The sequence below is a fragment of the Cryptomeria japonica genome, chromosome 8 (genome assembly GCF_030272615.1).
Source record: "Cryptomeria japonica chromosome 8, Sugi_1.0, whole genome shotgun sequence".
NCBI classification, from domain to species: domain Eukaryota; kingdom Viridiplantae; phylum Streptophyta; class Pinopsida; order Cupressales; family Cupressaceae; genus Cryptomeria; species Cryptomeria japonica.
The window spans coordinates 472,341,413-472,367,891 of NC_081412.1; the positions used below are offsets into that span (position 1 = coordinate 472,341,413).

Genomic DNA, 26,479 nt, shown 5'->3' on the forward strand with positions numbered 1-26,479 from the left:
CTTTCATTCAAGTTTTCTTTGGGTGGTTAAAATAAGTTTAAGTTGAAATTAACACAAATAGGTTGACATATAGATGAATACGAATTTAATTATGAGCCAAGTTTGATACAAATATGTCATCTATTGATATGTAAATTCTTAATTTTGAATTACTTGCTAATGCAAATGGAGTTTGGTTTTAGAGAAGAGAATATCAGGATAAAGGTATAAATAAATCATGCAACAAGCTCACACAATTTAGGTTTGGTCTTAGAAACCTCCAATGTGGAGAAGCCAACTTTATGTTTGTGGAGATTACATTTTTCGCTATCATCTATTATTTCCTCAATTCTATTTGCAACTCAACAAGATCTAACTGAGGCATGGAAATTTCTTGAGTTAGCATTCCCTTTAATCCATTTCTCCCTGGCCTTATCTCTCCAAAAGATCTATTCTCTCGCCAAGAGCTCAGATAATTTTTATTTTATCTCTTTTCCTTTTAAATATTCCTCTTTAAACATTTTGGCCTTGGTTACTTTTTCATTGAGCAACGAGAATTTTGATTCCACCTTCTCTTTATCAGTAAAAATATTTTTAAAAACTTCCTTGTTTCAAATTCTCAATTTACTTTTAACGAAATGTAATCTCTTAACAAAACAATAGCTAACTATACTAGTAAAAATGAACTGTTTTTGGTCCACCAATCCTCTAGGTTCTTTGCTAATGACTTTTCCCACCACCACATGCTTTCAAATTTACAATATCCACTACATTATTTACGAGAATGACCAAAAGGTAGGATCAAAGAGAAAAATGATCTAATATAGATATAGGTAGGATCAAAGAGAAAAATGTTATGTCCTCCTAAAGCCAAATAAGACTAGCAAAAAACAATCTAACCGTTCTGAGATATTGGTAAATCCATACCACCTATTAGTCCAAGTATAGATACCATTTTTTAGGATATAGTCCATTGCCTCAATATCTTTAATGAAATTTCTGAAATCATGCATAGCCCTATTTGTTTTATTCAAACTTCCATGTTTCTCATTGAGATCCAAAGTTGCATTAAAGTCTCCACCAATAATATATCTGACATTATTGCAATTTATGATTATTTCTCTTAATTCATCTCACAACAACAACTTGTCTTCTATTCTTGTTGGGCCATATAATTAAACAGATGGAACCTTAAATTGGAGTTTCTATAATAGACTTCATACAAAGCCCATTTTTTGTTGGAGTTCACATTTTCTGTTTTGCAAGTATTCAGATTCTAGAGGATACCAATCCCACCCAAATGGCTTGTTGCATATGTGAAATAACCCTCCCATCCTCAACAGTATGATAGAAATTTCCTACCTTCCCCAAAGCCAATTTTAGTCTCCTGAAACAAAACAATGCTCACCTTCATCCTACTCAATTGACACTTAATTAAGCATTATTTATTAGGGGTCAACAGACCTCTGACATTCCATGATATGATCTTCATTGCTTCCCAAGGAAGTTCTTGAATCCTCCCTTGGTTTTTTTTAGGAAATCCATGACACTGATAAAAACTTTCTTAATATAGCTTATGCATGTTTGCCTTTCGACCTCTATTTTCTTTGTTGTGCCTAAAATCCTAGCTAGGAAATGGCCAATGTTTATTGGATCAATAATACTTAGAACTCTTCCTCCTCTAAATAATTATCTTTTGATTCATCTCCCTTCGACTGTACTACCTCTTTGTTCTCAACCTGCATTTCTTCAACCGCTTCACTAACGATTGGATCTATCTCATGATTGAATAAAGGTTGCAATAGCTTCACACTTTGAAATTTTAACCCCTTGCTTTGCCTAGTCAATTTTTTCTTTGTTTTGGATTATCGGGCTAGGTTGAAATTTAGTCGTTTTTCCTGATACAACCTTGATTTGATCTACCGGTGGCTTGGTAGCCTTGGTTTCATTTGTTGCTTTTTTAGGTATCCATGTCCTAGTAATCTTTTTTGGCCATTCGCAATTATCCACCTTGTGAATCCTCTAATGACATCTTACACAGTAAAACTTTTCCTCCTCAAATTCAATTTCCCAAACTAGAAATCATTTTCAACTTTCAACCTAATTATCTTGGGAAATTTTTGAACTGCAACCAATTTAATTTGTGCATATAAATACAAATGACCATTTGCAATATCAACATCCATGTCTATGAATGTACCCAGCGATCTACCATTCTTTTCTAAGCATTCGTCTAACCAATATTCGATAGGAAGATTATACATTCGAATCCATATCGTCTTTTCATAGGGTTCTAGAGAATTAGGGTCGAAATTTGAATGCCATCGTTGCATATATAAAGGGAATTCCTACATCATCTAGAGACCTCCTTGCAAAATTATGTCTCCTTTTTTGTTCACAAATATGACAACAAAAAAGCCCCTAGGGATGAATTTAATAATTTCTTCTATCCTTCATGTTTCCTTAATCCATTTTTTTATCTTCTCCCTATCCTCTGGGTCCAATGAATCAATAGATAATGGCTAAATCTTCTAAATATATAAAATCCAAGTCTATTTCATCTATAACATTGATTGGCTGCAACTCCTAACTATCTTTATCTACCCTTCCTGCCCTTAATCCATTTTTTTTTTTTTTTTAGAAGCTTAGGTTTCCAGTGCTACTCCTCGCTCCCACTCTACCATTTGTGATCCATTAAATTGATTCTCTTTTATAATTTTTGGATCGAAAAGCACATATTTGCACTTTATTATTTATATTTTTTAATTTTATAATTATCAATAGTTATTTTATTAAGATCATTTATAATTAATTATATTACATAAATATAATTAAAATGATATATAATCTTAAACTAATAATTATTAATTAATTTTAAGCTTAATTTAATTATTATAATTATAATTTATAGATTTTATAATTAAATTAGGATTGTATTCCTAAGAAAAATATATATATATATATTCACTATAATGTTTTTTATTACTTTAGCAGGGAGGGGGCCCTAAACCCCCACAAAACAACAAAATTAGAGAGAAACAACACAACCACTAACTTTAGACATCCAGAAAGTTTTAAAAATAACTCTCAAAAGTAATAAAAAACAAGCATACCAACATAACTAAACATAATTCAATTATTTCTCAAAAGTAATAAAAAACAAGCATACCAACATAACTAAACATAATTTAATTATCTCCAACCACCATCTATCCATAAGATAGGTACTAGCAAATAAGTATAAAGAGTCCATGATTATATCAAAAAACTTAATTCTAATAGAAACCCCTAATATACGACACACATGCCTATTCATATAAAATCTTATAGAAAAACTAACATAGATCGCTTCCAAGATAAACACGGACTGAAAAGGACACCAATCCAACTGCATCCTAGTCACAAGTCCTGTTGCTCCAGCCACTGCACCTATTCATCCTAGATCTTAGGGTAAATTGTGTTCTCCTTCTACTCCTCCCGCAAGTTGCCATCCTTCCCCAACTTTTTAAACTTTTTTCTATATCCTGCTTTGTCCCAAGACAAACCCCATGCCCGCTTTCCACATAATACCATTAGTAATAGCACACTAGGAACTTAGGGTCTTTCCCATTAGCTGATATCCCTTCCTATATTCCTCCACCTTCACTTCCAGGTTCATGAATTTAACCTCCAGATCAAGTATCTGCTTTTGCTATTTTTTGGCACTATAATTCTCCTTATCAGTAGGAATGTCCTAAGAGCAAGGCACCATTTCCACATCCTCAAGAGAATTTCGAGGTAGGTAATTTTGTTCTGAGTCCTCTTTGTCCTCCAGAGAATCTCTTAATCCGTCCAAATCCTCCTTACAATCCTCCTCATGTTCCACCTCTTCCACTTGAAATTCCTCATCTTCTGTATCCTTACTATAGGAGTCATCATCATCTTCTGAGGGGAACTCAGCCGGTTCAGGGGAGGCATGCTTGGTTTCAATTTTGACTCTCTTGTTTTTAGCAAGGAGGCAAGTCAATCTTTGTTCACTAGAGCTACCCTCCTCCTTTTCATGGGGGTCATCCTCTTCCTCCTCGGAATCATGTAAATCAAGGTTAAGTGTGATGTTTTTCTTGCTAGAATCCTTTTCTAACTTTCGAGCCTTAGCAGGGTTATTTTTAAGGGTTTCTGACTTTCTTTTATCAAGGTTGGTTTTGAGTAGGGCCACTTCTAGGGATTCAAGTTCCATATCGACATGTGGTTTTTTGCCTTTAAATTTTGTAATAGGGGTATTCTCATTTGAAGGTAGGGGTTTAGTTTCAATAAACTTGATTTTGATAGAAGAGCATTGGGCCTCATTTTTTTGCCTAGAATTCCTAGGGAGGGTAAGCAAACAGCTACGATGAGGGGAATGATCAAATGCATACTTGTACATAATATAGATAAGCCCTTGGTGGAGTGGCGGGTTAGCACCATTAGAAATACTAGCAGAAAGAGAAGTAAAGAGAAAATAAGGCAAATTGATAACTATCGCCATGCCTAATATGGTTTGGGATAGGAAAATGGTAGTCATGTATAGTAGTGTAGCGGCCTTCTAAGGTAAATTACTTCATAAAAAAATAACTCATAATAGCATAAGGTTTAGGGAGGACAAAACAACCATACCCATTTTGCACCACCATCGATTTCTCTCCCTTCTCAAAAAATTTCTTCATGTAGTGCTTGTAATCACCAAAGCTTCTTTTCTCAACTTGCTTGCCCTCCTTCATCAACCAAGTCACCTCACCTCCACAATAAGCTCTGGAAAGACAACAAGGAGATGCATACAATTGAGATTTCACCATTCTACCATGAGTTGCAAAACCTCGATGAAAGAGCTCTATTATAGCCCTTCATGGCTAAGAAAAAGTGCATCATCCCTACTCTGTGGAAAAGGTCTTGTACCTCTTCATTTTTTTAATCTCCTTACAACTTTTTGGCTCTATCCTCTTCAAAGGGCCCCTATTTCGAGAAACTAAATCACAATAGAATGGCAAGATGTCTGAAAGAGACATAGAGAAAGCTACCGCTCGTAATTCTAACCCCACTAGATGAAAAACACTTACCAAAAAGACTATCTTTAAAATGATCTTCATCATTATCCCCACAAGTGAAAGGACAACTCGTATCATGGAAAATATTGCAAATATGACAAATACAATCATCACCTTTCCATCAAATAATTTCCCCATCCTTAGTAATTAAGGTCAAGTGGTGGAAAAAAAGGCTCCGAACTACTAATGCCAAAAAAGGAATTAATATCTTTTGTGACATCACATATCCTAGTAGACATCCAACATGACCCCCACAATAACCACCAAATAAGCATCTTGGTTATCATCCAACTCATCCCCCTAATTTGAATTCAGAAAAGGTTGACAAACATTTTCAAAATGACAAAAGAAAGGAAAATGCAACCACATAAAACTCTTAACTACCCATGTAGGAGATGAAGTCATTCAAGTATGACTTAGTCCTTTCCTTTTTACAAGATATTTTTTAGCTCGATAGGACTCTACACTTAATTGAAAAAAAAAACATTCTTTATTATTTAATCATTGATTAGTAGCTTCATCCACCGCATTGGTCCCTTCCCTAAAAATATGTTGGACCTTAACTTTGTGAAATAGGCCCATCAAACTTTACTTTCTTCCACAACATTTTTAATTTTCTAGGGGTTGTTTATCTTTCCGTTCAAATAGTTCACAATTAGTTTGGAGTCACCTTATAGAATGATATTTTGATAGTTTAAATTATAAAGGCGCTTGAGCCCTTGCCAAGTAGCAATTGCCTTCGCCTGTTATTTGATTCTCTTCCCAAATTTACACAGTAAACCTCTATCAAATGACCCGTGCAGTTTCTAATGATGTCTCCCGCTCTGGATAAGACAGGGTTTACTTTAGAACAACCATCAAAGTTGCATTTGATCCAACCATCATCCAAATGGGACCAAAGTCAATCTTTTCTTAGGATCATTTTATGCCAGCTCAAGTTAAGAATATTATGGGTGATTCCATATTGTTGTTTTATCCTTAAATCTAGTAAGCTTGGCATAACCTTAGAAGTCCAAAAGGAAGCAACATTTATATTGTCTTTAATATTATGATTTATGATGTGGAATATAACTTTACTATGATGAGCTTCCTCTTTGAATATCCTATTGTTACTCTCCTTCCAAATATTCCATGCAATAAAAGGAAGAATTTGGAGCCTTAGATTTCTAAAAATTGGGTGTGTGAAAGGGCTATGACTCCACTATACTCCATGAAGTATTTCAATCTCCCTGGGAAGGTCCACATAATCATAATATCAACATGCAACTCATCCCAAGCCTCCCTCACAAATTGGAAATATAGAAACAAACGATCGATACTCTCAAGATCCATGCAACATAGGATACACCTATTGATACTGAATTAGGACCATTTTAACTGAATTTAATTGGTTCATATCAAAGAGGGCTTTGTCTTTCAACCAAACATCATCTCATAACCTAGTACACCTTCCATTTCCAACTAGTTTTTTCCCTCCTTTCCATAATAGAGCCTTGGTTTTGGAGATATTGTTCCATATGGAGGAGCTAGAAGGTGTCACAATGTCAAGAAGAAAGCAACAACTACTGGCATTATTTAAGTATTTAGCTTTAAATATTTTTGCCCAATCTTTGATACCTTCAATCAATTTCCATCCAATTTTAAAGATTAAGGCCCTATTGAAAGACTTAAGATTCCTTATCCCAAGCCCTCCTTCTCTTATAGAACTGCACACTCTATCCCAAGGAACTAGGGACATTTGTGTTTTTTTCTCTTACATACCTATCTAGACGAAACATTTTGCATTTTTTCAACTTTGTCAGCCACTCATTCAGGCATCTTAAAAATGGAAAGGTAGTAAATCGTAGTAAATCAGGATGTTTAGGAAGCAAGACTTGACCAATTGGACTTTACTGCCCAAATGTAGGAGTTTCCCTTTCCATATAGAAAGCTTTTTCTAAAACCTCTCAAATATGCCATTCCAAAAGAGATTCGAGTGAGATTTAGAAATAAGGGGCAGCCCCAAGTAGGATTTTGGTAAGGAAGCAAGACTGCATGCCATAATTTTGGTGACTTTTGACTGAAGGTTCGAGTGGACATACAAAATATACAATTCTCTTTTCATTATTTATTTTGACCAGATATCTTACCATAACTATCAAGGATCTCCTTCCAGTTTATATATATTATAATTTTAAATATTATTTTATTCAACTGAGAGTTATAGTTAATATTACAAAAATATAATTAAATTAATATAATTTTAAAATAATAATAATTTAAAATTTTAATAATTGAGAATTACAAAAAATATTTTTATTACAATACTATATGTTAGATAGTTCAAATAACTAGAAGACAACTGAGAGGGGGGTGAATCAGTTGTCTCAGATTACCAGAACCTTAAGCAATTCAAACTTTAATACCGAAACCCAAAAGATCAATACCAGAATGCATAAACCAATTACCGAGATAGTAGATATATCAATTAAGTCAAAGCAATAATTAGATAATAAATACCATCCGCATGACACCAAGATTTGTATGTGGAAAACCCGGTAAAGGGAAAAACCATGGTGGGAAGCCTACCCATAGTCAGATAATACTTATGCAATAAGTATGTGATTACAAATAGAGGGGCCTACACTTGTAGGAAGGCCAATAGCCCAAAGCACACTGCTCATCACAAAAGGAGTCTCACCGACTACATAGAAATCTAGACTACAATCCGAAAGAGAAAATGAACTGCAAATATAGCATCTCCTATGCCTGAGTACAGTTCTGGTTTAGCCCAATATCAGAGGACTAAATCCTCTTACATAAACCCAACTCGATCACCAATGATTGACCAAATCCTCTACCTGAATGATCATTATATTATTCGCTCCTATATAACATTCCTCTATGATCTACAATGAGATTTACATCATATATATACAAACCCTCAATCACAAACAATAAGGTTGGCCACCAGACAATAAAACAATTACATAATTACAAAACATGTCATCCTGAGACCAAACAAATAATATCCACCCCATAAGACATCCCAGAAACACATCAAGAAGTCCAATCCACACGTTACATTAAGTTGGTCCATAACCTAGATAAACCGATACCCAATATAGGTCCACACATGCTAAATCAATGATCCCAATCAACTAAGTTTTGAACATGATCACCATCAGTATCCTGAATCTTTACTAGAATCTGCACCAACACCACTTATGCATAACATAAAAAATCTTCAACAAAGCTCTGTCGATGAAACCCTCTCCGAAACAACAAACCAAGCTTGCTAGCATATAGGATAGCATCTGATCACCAAATCAAAACCAATTGACTGAACATCAATCAGGACCAGAAGGATACCAGTAAATCAGCCAAAACAGCTAGTGTTGACATCAATGCAACACATAATCAATTCCTCCAAATGGCCAACAATCTCTCCCTTTGGCATTGATGACAACACTAGATGTGAAAAACATCCAAGTACCAAGAAATGCCAAACAAATCTCCCACAAAAGAATATAGAAATCAAGTTCTGAAATTTCTCCCCCTAATGTATATATCCCTTAAGTTTTTCAAATGAATGTCTCTCCCCCTTTGACATCGATGCCAAAAATCTAACAAAAATATCAAAGCAAAAATACAAACCATTGAATCACAAGGCTAACTACTCCCCCTAAGTAGTAGCATCCCCACATCAATCCAAAATGAATAATATCTCTGATAATGCATATCGGACTGATGCCAAATAGCATCAATTAGTTCTCTGTCAGAGGGGCAGAAACCCCTAATCTATCTCTGAGGTACTCAAATGATTCTTTAGGAAAAGGTTTAGTGAAAATATCTGCAATTTGCTTTTTAGTGTTCACATAAACCAGTCTAACCTCATTTTCTTCCACCTTCTCTTTCAAAAATTTATACTTGATAAAATATGTGCTTTGTCTTAGAGTGAAATACTAGATTCTTTTATATGTCAATAGCGGTAAAGTTATCACAGTGAATAACTATCGGTCCAATGCAATGCACTTTGATGTCCTTCAACATTTGCTTCATCCATAGAACTTGTGTATAGTTAGTAGTAGCAACAGCATACTCAGCTTCAACAGTAGATAAAGAAGTACATGATTGTTTCTTGTTGATCCATGAAACCAACTTCTTCCCAAGAAAGAAAGCTCCATCATAAGTACTTTTTTGGTCATCACTATCACCTACCCAATCTACATCTATATATGCACATAAAGTAAAGTCATCATCCTTAGGGTACAACAAACCATATTCTGATGTACCTTGCAAGTATCTAAAAATTCTTTTCACCGCACTCTCATGATTTTCTCTAGGATCACTTTGATATCTTGATGCAATGCAAACATCATTCATTATATCAGGCCTAGTCTGAGACAAATATAGAAGATGTCCAATCATAGACTTGTTTCTTAAAGGATTTACCGTTGCAAATTTTGTCGGCATTTTCAATAGAAAGAGAGATTGTTGATATTCATTAAGGATATTGAGAAGGTTGTTGAGGATTATTGATATAACTGAAAAAGGATGATAACTATCTTTATAACATTATTTTTTCATTGATGTCAAGAAATTGATTTTCAGATTCAGTGTGATGTTGCCATATCTTAAGAAGTATGTTTTGATGAGTATTAAGTGGTCAGTAAAAGACACAGAAAGAATGTGATGAATAAGGGGAGAAATAAGTAATTCAATGGGCAACTATTACCAAGTTAGACAATGATGAGATCATGATGTTTAGATTGTTTTGATATCCTACATATGTTGTTGATTGTAAGGTTAATACTATACTATGTCATCGACCAAAGAACCTAGTCGATAAACCCTAAGGAACCTAATCGGTAGACCCTAAGGTTATCGATATCGGTTAATGAAGGCAGAATGTCTACCGAGTAAAGTTTAGTATTTACCGAGTTGCAATCGAGTTATGACAGAGCACATTGGATGAATATAAGCATTATTTAATGAAGGATAATGATGAGTTGGAGATGTATAAATGATTGGTATGCAGTGCATAAAGTTTGTTAAGGATCTATGGCAATGGAAGATTGACAGGAAGATCTACAATGCAGATTGAACCACAATAACCTTGTGCAATTTCCAAGAAAGGAATGCAAGTCCCAAGGCGAGGTAAAACATTTTTCAGATTGAAGGATACATTGAACCTAGTCAAATGTGAAGATTTGATGGCTAAGATTGATCATGGGAAATGTGATCAAGAAGATTAAGTGGTTAGAATTGTTTATAAATAAGAAATTATTGATGAACAATGTATGCGGGCAAGTGTAAGAACAGGGATGTTACATAGTGATTACCAAGCATAGAAGCTTGAAGACCTATTTGAATAACAGAGTAGGAAGCCCAACAGAGGGACAAGATAAGTCCTATGACTAGATTGTTATGAGAAAATAAGAATCTGTTTTAGCATTTTAGATGTGAAGTTGCAGATATTTTTACTACTGTTGTTTATTCTGAATAACAAAGAAATCTCTTAACCGAGTGGTCTTAACAATCTTATTTGTAAACCCTCTAGCAAGGTAACACTCTAAACGAGTGTTTGAAATCCTTTGACAAGGTCACTTCTAACAAAGTGAAGATCCTAACAGATCTGAGGGAAATCCCTAAACCAGGTCACATCTAGCAATGTGTTTATAATCTTTAACAAGATTTGCTTTTAACCAAGCATACTCTAGAAGAGTATATTTCTTAGTGGGTCCGAAATCCCACAGTGGTTTTTCCCTATTTGGGTTTCCACGTTAAATTTGGTGTTATGTGTGTTATGATGACTATGTGTTTATGAGTTTGCATGTTTAGCAGTTTTTCGTTATATTGCTGAAGTATAAGTTATCAAGGTTGAATCTGTTGATTTTATGGAAGATTAAGTTTGTATGATTCACCCCCCCCCCTCTCATCTTGTTAGCTATTGGCATTAGAACTTTACATTCAGTATCAGAGCTTTGGACTCCGAAAGAAAAAGTTTAAAGGTACTTGAGGCAAAGATCCAAAGATGTATAAAAGGGATGCACCAAAGCTGAACAAGTCAAGTTTCTCCACATGGTAGAAAAGGATGAAGTTGCACCTATTAGGAATTGGAGAATATGCAACATATTATCTGGAAAATGATTACATTGCACCAAGCACCAACCTAATGACCTTGGAAGAGATAAAGGCAAAGCAAGAACATATTCAAGTTATGATTGAAATAACATCAGCATTGACCGACTCAAAGTTTAATGACCTAGAAGGCTGTAATGATGCAAAAGCAATGTGGACCAAGCTCATATCTGTATATGGCGGTGATGAACATGTTCAAAGAGAAAAAGTAGATAGTATAAGAGGACAACTTGAATTCATGAGAATGAATGAAGGTGAGAACATAACCCAATACAGTACAAGGTTAAAGGAGACTGTTAATCAATTCAAAGGAGCAGGAGGAACTATTGAAGAAAAGGATATAACAAGTAAGTTGTTGAGAACCCTTCTACCTGCTTATGCCATTCGAGTCTCTGCAATCAAAGAATTGAGGTCTGTACCTAACATGCTAGTTCTTTGGATGCTACTATTGGTAAGCTACATGAATTTGAGTTAAGTAATTTTGATAACAGTGGGTCTTTGGTAAATAAAGTAGAATCTGCATTCAGTTCTTTTCATATTGGTGAATCTGATGATTACAATGATAGAATGAGTAAGTACTTTGAAGGGAATTATAGTAGAGAAAGTGAAAGATTTCACAAGAACATGGAAGAAGTACACAAACTGTATGAGGAAATCAAGAAGCAAGAATATTTTGAAGCATTATTAGCCAGAAGGTTACCGAGAGGAAAAGGTAAGTATAAAGGAAAGCTACCTTTAAAATGTTTCAATTGTGATAAAATAGGACATATGGCTTCTAACTGTCTTGACAAAGAATCTAGTGAAAAGAGAGAATACCGAGATAACAGGCAGAAAGACAACTAATACACAGGACATCGAGACTTCAGAAGGAGAGACAGAAAGACATGCCTAGTAGCTGATGAGGAATCCAATGATGACAAATCTGATGAAATAGATACAAAGGAAGTTATTTATGTGGCTATTAATGATGGATCTGATGAAGAAAGGTATGAAGAAAAAGCCCTAGTATCTCACATAAATAATAATGATTCTTGGATCATAGACAATGGATGCTCACACCACATGACAGGTGATAAACACAAGTTTGTTAAATTAGAAGACTATGATGGAGGCTATGTAAGATTTGGTAATGATGCACCATGTCTGGTGAAAGGTAAAGAATCTATAACACTTCTTGACAATGCTAAATGTGATGGTGTATACTAGGTTGAAGGTTTGAAATACAATTTGTTGAGTGTAGCATAGCTAAACAATACAGGATACTGAATAGAATTTCAGAAAGGAACTGTCAAAGTTCATGACAAGCATGGGAAGTTAGCTGCTACTGGGACACAAACAAAAGGTAATACATTTCATCTTGACTCAACTCAGAACAAGTGTCTTTGTGCAAAGATAGATGATACCTGGTTATGGCATAAAAGGTTTTTTCATGTAAATTTTGATAATCTGATCAAAATAAGCAAGAAGCACCGAGTAAGAGGTCTACTGAGTCTGGAAAAACCTGAGAATGCTATATTTCAAGGATGCCAAATGGGTAAGATGACAAGATCAAGCTTTACAAGTAAGTCCTACACTTCTAAAGGAATTTTAGACCTAGTACACACTGATCTTTGTGGTCCCATGAAAGTTCAAAGTTATTATGGTGATAAATATTTCATATTATTTGTGGATGATTACTCAAGGATGATGTTAGTTATGTTTTTAAAAGAAAAATCAGAAGCTTTTCAAATGTTCAAATGTTACAAGGCAAGAGTTGAAAATGAAATAGGAAGACAACTGAAATGTCTTAGATCTTATAGAGGAGGAGAGTTCACTTCTGATGAATTTAACTTATTCTGCAATGATCATGGTATAAAAAGGCAAGTGTCTGCACTAAGAACACCTCAGTAAAATGGGAGAGCCGACAGAAGAAATAGATCAATTGTGGATTGTGCCAGAACCCTGATGATAGAAAAGAGGGTACCTCAAACATTTTGGAGAGAAGCAATCAGCACTGCAGTTTACACCCTGAACCGAGTTCAACTGAAGAAAGGAACTATGAAGACACCATATGAGATCTGGTATGACAAGAAATCTAATGTAAGTTATTTTAAAATCTTTGGAAGTAGATGCTATGTTCACAAAGATGAAAGAAATGGAAAGTTTGATCAGAAAAGTGAAGAAGGAACATTTCTTGGTTATTCTTCTAGAAGTAAAGCATTTAAATGTCTGATCAAATAATCTAACAAAATAGTAGAAAGTGCAAATGTGAAAATTGATGAATTTGCAAAAAGAAATGATGAAGGAAATTCCAAAGAACCAGAAGATTATGAAGAATTTGTTTATGTTCAACCGAGAAGTCCTACCGAGAAAGCTGCTGAAGAAAATGAAGATAATGTCCAGTTATTGAGTGATGAAGAAGATCATATAGAACCTACCAAGCCTATATTAGCCAAATATGTCAGGTTATAGGAGATAAGGATGATCCAGTGATGACAAGGAACAAACTGAGACAGAACACATGTCTAATATCTGAATTTGAACCGAGAATAGTAAAAGATGCATTTAACAGTGAATATTGGGTAAATGCTATGACAGAAGAGATTGATCAAATCAAGAAGAATGACACATGGACACTGATCCCAAGACCAAAGGACAAAAATGTAATCGGTACAAAGTGGATTTTCAGAAACAAGCTAAATGAAAAAGGTGAGGTCATTCACAACAAAGCAAGACTAGTTTGCAAAGGTTATGCTCAAGAAGAAGGAATAGATTATGGTGAGACCTGCACCTATGGCTAGACTTGAGGGAGTAAGAACATTATTGGCATATGCTACTTTCAAAAATTTCAAGGTATATCAAATGAATGTTAAATCTGCATTTTTGAATGGAATACTAGAAGAAGAAGTTTACATTGAACAACCTAAAGGATTTGTTGAAGACACGAGTAAAGATTAGGTATGTTAACTAAACAAAGCTTTATATGGTTTGAAACAAGCACCTAGAGCATGGTATGAGAGACTACACTCTTACTTGATCAAAATTGGTTTTATAAGGACAAGTGAAAACAACAACATGTACATGAAAAGTGATGAGGACAATGAAATACTGATCTCAGCCATATTTGTTGATGATATTATTTTTTGTGGTAATGACTCCTTATGCAAGAACTTTGGAAATGAAATGAGCAAAGAATTAGAGATGTCATTAATCAGTGAGATAAAGTATTTTATAGGTTTATAGCTACTGCAAATGAAAGATGAAGTTTTTGTTACTCAATCCAAGTACATAAAGGAAATCTTGAAGAAATTTTAAATGGAGGATTCTAAACCAGTAAGTACTCCTATGACTACTAGCTGTAAACTATCAAAGAATGATGAATCTGCACCTATTGATGAGACCCTTTACCGATCTATGATTGGGAAGTTGCAATATGTTGTGCATAGTAGACCAGATATAGCACATGCAGTAGGTATTGTTGCAAGATTTTCTGCAGATCCCAAGGAAACCCATATGACAACAATCAAGAGAATTTTTAGATACCTGAGAGGCACTAAAGATTATGGCTTAGAATATGAAAAGAGGAATGATTTCGATTTAAAAGTTTATATTGGTGCTGATTGGGCAGGCAACATAGATGATAGGAAAAGCACAAGTGGTGGAGCTTTCATTTTGGGAGAAAGACTAGTAAGTTGGCTTAGCAAGAAACAAGGATGTATTTCACAGTCAACAATAGAAGCTAAATATATTGCTGCAGCATTGAACTGCACAAATATAGCATGGATCAAACAATTGTTGGAAGGTATAAATGAAAAAGTTACCGAGCTAGTAACTATATTCTGTGATAGTACTAGTGCCATTAACATTTCAAAGAATCCGGTAATGCACTCCAAGACAAAGCATATCTCTATAAATTATCATTATCTCAAAGAAGAAGTTCAAGAGAAGAAAGTTGTGTTGGAATATATCAGTTCAAAGGAGCAAATTGTAGACATCTTCACAAAGCCACTACCAAGGGACACTTTTGAGTATATCAGAAGCAAGCAAGGGGTCCTACCCCTATCTTCTACTCACTGACAGAGTTCGGTGAAAGCATCAATTCGATAAATCTATAGAATATTATGTGTGGATTGATGTTGATTTACGCACTTTAGAAGGTTTTCTAAAGGTGTGCAAGAAATAGTGAATAAAGACAAGTTGCTCTGATCGAGACTGAGATGATACACAACAGGGCAAATCACTTCACCAAGGAAGAAATCATGATTTGGTTCTTTTACTTTTTGGCATTGTTGTCAAAAGGGGAGAAGACTAAATGGTTGACTGAATGGTAAAATCCTAAATGAAGAAGATAATGTAAGACTAATGACAGGGGGAGAAGACTTTCAGAAGAAGTCTACAGCTCAAGGATAACAAGAGAAGTCTAACAGCAATCTGAATCCGAATCAATTTGAACATCTTTTTGGTATTACCATTTACAAGTTGTTTTTGCCATCAATGCCAAAGGGGGAGATTGTTGGCATTTTCAATAGAAAGAGAGATTGTTGATATTCATTAAGGATATTGAGAAGGTTGTTGAAGATTATTGATATAACTGAAAAAGGATGATAACTATCTTTATAAAATTATTTTGTCATTGATGTTTGATTCAGTATGATGTTGCCATATCTTAAGAAGTATGTTTTTATGAGTATTAAGTGGTCGGTAAAAGACACAGAAAGAATGTGATGAATAAGAGGAGAAATAAGTTATTCAATGGGAAACTATTACCGAGTTAGACAATGATGAGATCATGTTGTTTAGATTGTTTTGATATCCTACATATGTTGTTGATTGTAAGGTTAATACTATACTATGTCACCGAGCAAAAAACCTAGTCAGTAAACCCTAAGGAACCTAGTCGATAAACCCTTAGGTTATCGATATCGGTTAATGAAGGCGGAATGTCTACCGAGTAAAGTTTAGTATTTACTGAGTTGCAACTGAGTTATGACAAAGCACATTGGATGAATATAAGCATTATTTAATGAAGGACAATGATGAGTTGGAGATGTATAAATGATTGGTATACCGTGCATGAAGCTTGTTAAGGATCTATGGCAATGGAAGATCGGTAGGAAGATCTACAGCGTAGATTGAACCGTAATAACCCTGTGCAAGTCCCAAGGTGAGGTAAAATGTTTTTCAGATCGAAGGATACATTGAACCTAGTGAAATGTGAAGATCTGATGGTTAAGATTGATCATGGGAAATGTGATCAAGAAGATTAAGCGGTTAGAATTGTTTATAAATAAGAAATTGTTGATGACCAATGTATGCGGGCAAGTGTAAGCACAGGGATGCTACATAGTGATTACCGAGAACATAAGCTTTAAGGCTTGTTTGAATAACAAAGTAGGAAGCCCAACAGAGGGACAAGATAAGTCCTATGACTAGATTGTTATGAGCAAATAAGAATCTGCTTTAGCATTTTAGATGTGAAGTTGTAGATATATTTACTACTGTTGTTTATTCTGAATAACAAAGAAATCTCTTAACTGAGTGGACTTAACAGTCTTATTTGAAACCCTCTAGCAAGGTAACATTCTGAATGAGTGTTTGAAATCCTTTGACAAGGTCACTTCTAACAAAGTGAAGATCCTAACAGATCTAAGGGAAATCCCTTAACCGGGTCACATCTAGCAATGTGTTTGTAATCCTTAATAGGATTTTCTTTTAACCGAGCATATTCTAGAAGAGTATATTTCTTAGTGGGTCCAAAATCCCACAGTGGTTTTTCCCTATTTGGGTTTCCACGTTAAATCTAGTGTTATGTGTGTTATGATGACTATGTGTTTATGAGTTTGCATGTTTAGCAGTTTTTGGTTATATTGTTGAAGTATAAGTTACCGAGGTTGAATCTGTTGATTTTATGGAAGATTAAGTTTGAATGATTCACCCCCTCCCCCTCTCATCTTGTTAGCTATTGGCATCAAAACTTTACATTTAGTATCAAAATATAACAGATTCATCTTTCCTTATCAATTTCTCACTTGTAACCATAGGAGTACTTACCGGTTTAGAATCTTCCATACCAAATTTCTTCAACAATTCCCTAGCATATTTAGTTTGACATATTAAAATACCTTTATCAATGTGAGTAATCTGAAAACCTAAGGAAAAATTCATTTCCCCAATCATAGACATTTCAAATTCTTTCTCCATATTTTTAGAAAATTCCATGCACAACTTATCTTCACCTCCAAAAATGATGTCATAAAAAAAAACCTCAATAATCAATATATCATCATCAGTGACCTTATAATATAGATTACTGTCAGTATTACCTTTAGTGAAACCAAGCTTCAAAAGATATTTATCTAACCTTGCATACAAAGCTCTAGGTGCCTATTTCAATCCATATAAAGCTTTCCTTAACCTACAAACCATGTTTTTATCATCTAAAAGTGAAAAACCATCAGGTTGCTCAATATAAACTTCCTGATCAAGATCCTCATTTAGAAAGGCACACTTACCATCCATCTGATAAACATTATAGTTTTTATGTGCAGCATAGGCAAGAAATAATCTTACAACTTCAATCCTAGCTATAGGTACAAAAGTTTCACCATAATCAATTCCTTCCTTTTGAGAATATCCTTTACAAACCAATCTAGTTTTATTCCTTACAACTTGTCCATCTTCATTTAATTTATTCCTAAAAACTCATTTAGTTCCAATAACATTCTTATTTTTAGACCGGGGAACTAAAGTCCATGTGTTATTCTTCTCTATCTAATCTAATTCTTCTTCCATAGATTTCATCCAACATTCATCTTTACATGCTTCAATTACTGATGCCGGTTCAACTTGAGAAATTAAACATACCTCATTAGTTGCCAATCTTCTTCTTGTCATCACTCCATTGTTCTTATCGCCAATGATCTGATCTTCTGAATGATTCAATCTCACATACCTAGGAGTCTTTTGATTGTCTATCCCTCTTCCTGGTTCTTCAGTTAATATTGAATTTTTTGATACTACAGAAGTATCTGGTTCAATATTTTATACCGGTAAAGGTGTTACCGGTTCAATTATGATCATTTTTACTACCAGTTCTTGCTCATAAACTCTGATTTGACTTCTATTCAGCTCATCCACCTTGACATTAGCACTCTCCACAATTCTCTGCAATCTCCTGTTATAACATCTATATGTTTTGATTTCATTAGAATAACCAAGAAATATTCCTTCATCACATCTAGGATCAAATTTTTCAATGATATCATCTCTCTTGATATAACATTTACTACCAAATATTCTGAAATACTTAACTGTAGGTGTATTGTCAAACCATAATTCATAAGGTTCTTGTTGGTTTCTCCTTTGATATGTACTTTGTTGAATGTATAAACTGTTGTGCTCATTCCTTCTCTCCAGTATATATGAGGTAGATTAGCTTCCATCAGCATTGTTCTAGTAACATCCAATATAGTTATGTTTTTCCTTTCCACAACTCCATTCTGCTGAGGTGTCCGGGGAGCAAAAAATTATCTCCTTATGCCATGCTTCTCACAAAAGTTATTAAACTCACCGGATGTGAATTCTCCACCATGACCCGACCTTAAACATTTAATCTTCAATCTTGTCTTAGTCTAAACTTTAACTTAAAAGATTTTAAACTTTTTCAAAATCCTCAGATTTCTCCCTTAGAAAAGTAACCCACATCATTCTAGAATAATCATCAATGATTAGCATGAAATATCTATCACCTTGAAAAAATTTAACTCTAGCAGGGCCACCAAATCAATATGAATAAGATCAAGAACATCATTAGATTTGTCTTGTATACTCTTAAAATAGGTTCTGACATGTTTTCCCATTTGACATTCCTTACATACCAGATTATAGGACTTCACAATCTTAGGTATATCTCTAACTGCCTTAGTTGAACTGATCTTTACCATGCGATCTAAATTCACATGACATATCCTTTTATGCCATAGCCAACTCTCATCAATTTGTGCAATAAAACATGTTTTCTCACCAAAATTCAAATGAAATATATTACCTTTTGTCTGAGTACTGGTTGCAATCTCCAAACCAAATCTATTAATGATTTTGTATTTTCCATCATTGAATTGTAATTTAAATTCCTTATCCACCAATTGTTCTACACTCAAAATATTATGCCTTAAACCTTCAACATAATAAACATTATCAGTATTGTTCTTACCATCCACTGCTATAGTTCCTTTTCCTTTGATCATACATGTTTTGTCATCTCCAAAACCATCAAATTCTTGCAAAGATAGAAACTTCCTTTTATCTCTAGTCATATGATGTGAACATCCACTATCAATTACCCATTCATCCTTATCTTCAATTTTAGTAGCAAGTGCCTTCTCTTCAGGTACATTCTCTTCCAGTGCCAGAACATCTTCCTTGATAGCCAAGAACACCCATTCCTTTCCATTTCTGGAACCACTAGCAAAGTATTGTGCCAGTTCATCATCATAATCAGTCACACCTTCCTCATCCTCTATGTAGCATGATTTATCTCTATTTTTCCTGTACTTATACTTGTTCTTATAACTAGGGTTAGGCTTAAAAGATCTTCTAGCTCTATCTTCAAATCTTGAATTCCTTTAAGGACATCTAGATGCAAAATGACCTATCTTATTACATTCAAAACATTTAAAAGGTGTTTTTCCTTCATACTTACTTCCTACCGGTCCTTTAGGTACTCTTCTAGCAAATAGGGCTTCAAGTTGTTCAAATTATTCATCTTCTCTCTCCATATCATCCAATTTTTTTCATATAAAGCTTTCCAATATTGCTTATCGATTGATGATGTAGATGCATGAAAAGAAGGTTCAGACTTCACAGCGCCAGAAGGTCCAAATTCTTCAAGCTCAAAAGAAGATAATTTCCCAACCAAGACATCTCTATTGACAGAAGTATTAGCCATTGTTCTCAATTCATTAATTGTAGTAACCTTCATCTTATAAGCAGGTGGTAAAGCTCTTATAACTTTAGCAACTATTTCATCTTCACTCAGAGATCCACCACAACATTGAATTCCCATAACAATCTCATTTACCCTTTCCATGAATGCAATAATCCTTTCATCTTCTTAAATCTTCAAGTTTTCATATCTTGCCCGGTTACTATCAAGTTTGGCAATCTTAACAGTAGGATCACCTTCATTAAGAATCTCCAACTTGTCCCATATAGCCTTTGTAGATGATTTGTCAGTTAATCCCATTATTTGTTGATCAGAAAGTGCACACAAGAGGGCTTCTCTTTCTCTACAATCATTCTCAAGCTCCTTATCCAATTTTGTTGGAGGAGGATTGCCATATGCCAGATTATAAGGAGTTACACCATTCTCTGTGATTTCCCAAATTTCCTTACCGATACATCTCAAATGAGTCTCCTTCTGAATCTTCCATACTCTGTAATTTGTTCTATCAAGCCTAGGAATATCTCTTCAAAAGATAGAAGCAAATGAACTAGATGAACTTGAACGGTTAGTCACCATAAGATCTTCCTCAAGAGGTTAAGCTTCTACAAAGAGGACCAGATCTCTGATATCAATTGTTAGACAATTCAAATAACCGGAAGACAACTGAGACCGGGGGGGGTGAATCAGTTGTCTTAGATTACCAAAACCTTCAGCTATTCAAACTTTAATACCGGAACCCAAAAGATCAATATTAGAATGCATAAACCAATTATCAAGATAGCAGATATATCAATTAAGTACAAGCAACAATTAGAGAATAAATACCATCCACATGACACCAAGATTTGTACATGGAAAACTCAGTAAAGGGAAAAACCACGGTGGGAAGCCTACCCACAGTCAGATAATACTTACGCAGTAAGTATGTAATTACAAATAGAGGGGCCTGCACTTGTAGGAAGGCCAATAGCCTAGAGCACACTGCTCATCACAAAAGGAGTCTCACTGACTACAAAGAAATCCAGACTAAAATCCAGAAGAGAAAATGAACTGCAAAGATAGCATCTCATATGCCCGAGTACAGTTCTGGTTAAGCTTAATACTGGAGGACTAAATCCTCTTACATAAGTCCAACTCGATCACCATTGATCGACCAAATCCTCTGCCTGAATGATTATTACATTATTTGCTCCTATATCATATTCCCCTATGATCTACAATGAGATCTTACATCATATATATACAAACCCTTGACCACAAACAATAAGGTTGGCCACCAAACAATAAAACAATTACATAATTACAAAACATGTTGGCCTGAGAGCAAACAAATAATATCCAACCCATAAGACATCCCGAAAACACATCGAGAAGTCCAATCCACATGTTACATTAAGGTGCTCCATAACCTAGGTAAAACGAGACCCAATATAGGTCCACACATGCTAAAGAAATGATCCCAATCAACCAAGTCTTGAACATGATCACCATCAGCATCCTGAATCTCTACTAGAAGTTGCATCAACACCACTTATGCATAACATCAAAGATCTTCAACAAAGCTCTGTTGGTGAAACCCTCGCCGGAACAACAAACCAAGCTTGCCAACATACAGGATAGCATCTAATCACCAAATCAAAACCAACTGACTAAACATGAATCAGGACTAGAAGGATACCAGTAAAGTAGCCAAAATAGCTAGTGTTGACATCAATGACAAAACATCAAAGCAACACATAATTAATTCCTCTAAATGGCCAACACTATAAAGGCAAGTGTTCACCATTATATGGCACTTGTTATTTTTGTTTTTAAAATAAACTTAATTTTAATTAAGTTGAGATTATAAATTTAATATATTATAAAAATTATTTATCTACACTACGATTGGTTTTAAAAAGTTGGTGTTATAAGAGCAATTTTTTAGGAATGAGACTTTTTAGGTTTTTTTTTAAATTTCTTTATACTTAAAAAAGAAATGTTTATTTTTTTAATAATATTGTAGATAAAGTGATTTTTCTATATAGATGTATAAATTTTAATTATTTTTTTTTATTTTCAAAACATAGATAAAATCAATTAGCTATTTTTTACGAATTTGATTCACACTATCTAAATTAAATAAAATAAAAAATTAAACTTTTTCACTACAAGCATTACACTACAAATATCTCTCTAAAAAAACCTAATTGTTGTGTGTGTTCTTTATAATTATAATTTTTTTAAATAATTCTATTTTTTAATACTTTTTGTAAATCATTATTTTCATTTTAATTATTTTAATATCTAAAAACAATTTATTAAAAAAAATCAATTTTCACTCAAATATTTATATTATATAATTTTATAATTATTAATAAATATTTTATTAAGATCAGTTATAATAAATATTACATAAAAATATATTTAAAAAAATAATCTTAAATTAATAAATAAAATATAATTTTAAGATGATTTTTATTATTATAATTATAACTATATTAAAAAAATTAATTAAATTAGGATTTTGTTTATGAAAAAAAGGTATATTTTCATGATAATGTTTTTTTTTTTTGGTAAAAGTGGCAAGCCACCAAACTATTTATTTATTAATAATAAGAAGTTTACAATAGACCTGGTTCAAGAGAGCATACCGATAGGAAATATTATATTCACGATAGTGTTTATATTATAACTATTAATACTATTCTGTTGAAGTGAGAGCTACATTTAATATTACATTATAAATATAATTTTAAAATAATAGTAATTCAAAATTATAATAATTACAAATTATAGCAAATATTTTTATTACAATGCTATGAAGGTAAGTACTTGTTGGCACAACTGTTTTTTATTTTAGAACTATTTTCTTTTATTTTTAATTTTATAGTTTTAGTATTTTTAAATATATGGAAGATATGCTTTAGAATATGTTGGTAAAATAATTGTTTAAGATTAAATTTAATTGTTGCAATGGATTTAATAAATATTTATTTCAATTGGGGTGATCCATTTAGAGAAATGATTGAAACACTTCATTGGTGAGGCTGCCACAAAGGTTCAAACCCCATTGGGCCTTTGGGCTTGCAAACCTTGTGCCTACGTTGGCAACTTAAAAGGTTGTCGTTTAATGAAAAATAAATAAAAAATTTTTCAATTGTATTTAAGGAAACATTTGTTTTAATAATCAAAGTCAACGCTACATTAGGGGAAGGGGATTAATTACCTCCTATGTTCCACTAACCTTTCATTCCTTGCTCACCCAACCCCCTAAACCAAAAAATGATAATTAAAAGCTCACTAAAATATTTCACATATACCAATAGCTTCCCACTTGTATCGTTATTTAAGGATTGTGTATTGGTTATTAGAGGATATATTGAATTAGTTGTGCAAATTTTTTGAGGTGGTTATCATGCAAGATTATTGGGTTGTCTATAAATTGGTAGTGAGCATCACCTCTAAATTACCACTTTTTGACCTTTGTGCACATAACAAATCATCCTGCATTCTTCATAATTGCCCACAAGATAAAACAATAGCTTTAAAATCTTAATTCAGGTATGAATACAACAACAAAAAATCATTGATATATAGTTTAAGAGCTTAGGATGTGTGAAGTTAGCTATAACAACTATTGATACCCTTGCCCTAGAAAAAAATTGCAACACCCTACTAGAGAACCCCAGAGGACAACACAACTAACTAACCAACCTCAAGGAGATAACATTTAAAAAAAGAGAGATGTATCAACTCATTAAACTATAATAATGAATAGTATAATATTTAACATGAGAATAACTTATCTAAGCATAAGTGGAACCAAATAAAAATATTAACACCTACGTCCTCTAAGGTCCCCTAACATCACTATAAGGAAACACTAACACTTACTAAAGCATAAGAAGCAAATATAAACTAGCCATTGCACAGCATAATGCTTAAACATAAATAGATGAGTCTTAACATGGAAACGATATCATTTTTAAGAATTAAACAACATGATAGCCCTAGAAACTAGGTTCATTTTAAATCCATATGTGTTAGGAACCGAAGGCTACCGAGTAGGGGGTGAATCAATTGTCAATTAATTTCAACCCAAATATAACTTAATCAAACTTGATACTTAATACCGGTAAACCAAACTTAATGCTAGTTGATAGATTAGCAGTTAATATTAATATCGGTGAAACTCAATGCATAAAACAGAACGAGAAACAACATCCACAACACATAACACAAATATTTGTATGTGGAAACCCTCTAAGGAAAAAAACCATAGTGGGAAACCTTATCCACAATCAGATGATACTACTGCAGATAGTATGTGTATACAAATGGGGTCTGCACATATAGACACATGCAGAAAGGCCAACCGCCTAGAGCTCACTACTCAATCACAAAATAGGAGTCACACTGACTACAATTGGATGGTTAAATCCAATGATAATGTATTGCTCAAAGTAGCATCTAAAATGCTAGATTGAGTACCGGTTAAGCTTTGATAATCACCTTCAAACCTTCCTTGAACCTTCTCTATGGTATGCTCATATGATCTTCAATATTCGCACACACCATGTTACAAAACCATAACCTTACTTACAATATACTTCTCTCTACCTCTTCCATCATCTCACAAATGAGATCTTACATATATACCAAAACCTAAGACCAAATGTGAAGGTCGGCTTACCAAGAATATTGCAATTAAACCAATTACAAATTAGTCAAGATGTGATGCATCATATTGGCTCAACACATTTACAACAATATCCAATTAATTAAATCATCTCCATAACGTTTTGTGCTGATCTGGAAAAGGTAATGCATGTCGGTCCATAATCTAGACCAATTTTCTGGTAACAACAAATATGTCAACCCAATTAGGCCAATAACCAAAATACCAAAACCAAGTATCCAAACCATGTCTTCAACATAACCCAAGTGATCTCTAGATGATAACAAGTCATCTTCAGTGTCAGTGAACAATATAACCTATCGGTGAACGATATACCAATGAACATAATGTGCCGGTTCAACATAACCAAAGATCTCCAGAAGAATAAGTGTTGACATCAATGACAAAGCCAATGTAACACATCCATAATACCAACAATATGTTCCTGAAATTACTTTCAACATTATCATATAACCATAGCAACTGAACTTAGATAAATGAAACTATGCTCATGGAATATCATTTTATGTATTACAACTAACATTTACTTACTAAGAACCTAATCATTCATAAGAGATAGATGGTAACAACACCATATTATCTAAACTCACAAAACAACCACATAGTTAACATTATTACATTAAATTTACATTACATCTTCCTCTCAAAGAGAGTTGTCATAAAACATAATGAATACAAATGGAAATCTATTCTAGATACATGAATGAAACATTATAAAAGAGAATACAACTGCATCTTGAATCCAAATCTTTTACAACATGAGGAAGACATAGTTCATCCAAGAAGATCACGATAATAGTACCAAAGATCCCAATGGAAGAAAGCATCAACCACCCACCCATATGGAACCCTAAGGACCACCTCCCATGCTTTAGAGAATGACATAAGGCCCAACAAACCAAAAAAACCACTAAAGGTGATAATAACTCAACCATGGAAATGCAATGAATACATGAATGAAACAATCACAATTACTAAAACAAAACTTAACATAGACTACTAGAGGCTCCTGCACAACACCACATAGGATAGGGTACCGGGATACAACTAGGGAAGAGTGTCATCACATGGCATTAGCATGAGTTGTCCTAGTAGTTCAACCCTCTCCAAACTCTAGACCCCAGCTCCCATTTGACTTTACATGTAGAACCGAACAATCCTTCCATGGAGGCAAGGAAGTTTGATTTACCATACAGGCCTTTCCAATCTCATCTTAAGTCTAAACAAGCACTTGAGGCCATGAGATCTCATCCTCCACCTATATAAGCATAGAAGGCATGAATAGAGCATGATCAATTATCTTATTAATATGTGTATTGTACCCTCCCCTATGTTCATTAATTAAGGTTATCACTTGTTCAAACAACTCTCCCAAAGGATTGTCCTGGTAATCACTTAGGATCCCGACCTCCATGGAGAGACACTCTTCCTTACTTGCACCTAGAAACCACTAACCTATTGGTAAAACAAAAGGACTCATACACATCTGAGGTACATATAATGATTCATCATAATCTATCTCATAAAAAAAGACTTCCATAAGACCCTAATCAACAAAAGGGTTAGGTCTCGAATCCACTGATTCATAATGAAGAAGCATGGGATTGGACCTATGATCACCAATCCAAATCCATGTATTTATAAATAAATCATATTTTACGAACAATATCTCATAAGAACCATATATCTCACATCACATGGCATCAAAGTCTG

At 33.9% G+C, this 26,479-nt stretch overlaps 1 protein-coding gene across 1 annotated transcript; it reads right to left on the reverse strand.

Moving 5' to 3' along the window:
• Positions 1 to 3,712: 3,712 nt before the first annotated feature.
• Positions 3,713 to 4,195, reverse strand: LOC131079531 (uncharacterized). The gene has a single exon (XM_058017504.2). The coding sequence runs from the start codon at positions 4,193 to 4,195 to the stop codon at positions 3,713 to 3,715; it is 483 nt and encodes a 160-aa protein (XP_057873487.2).
• Positions 4,196 to 26,479: the final 22,284 nt, after the last annotated feature.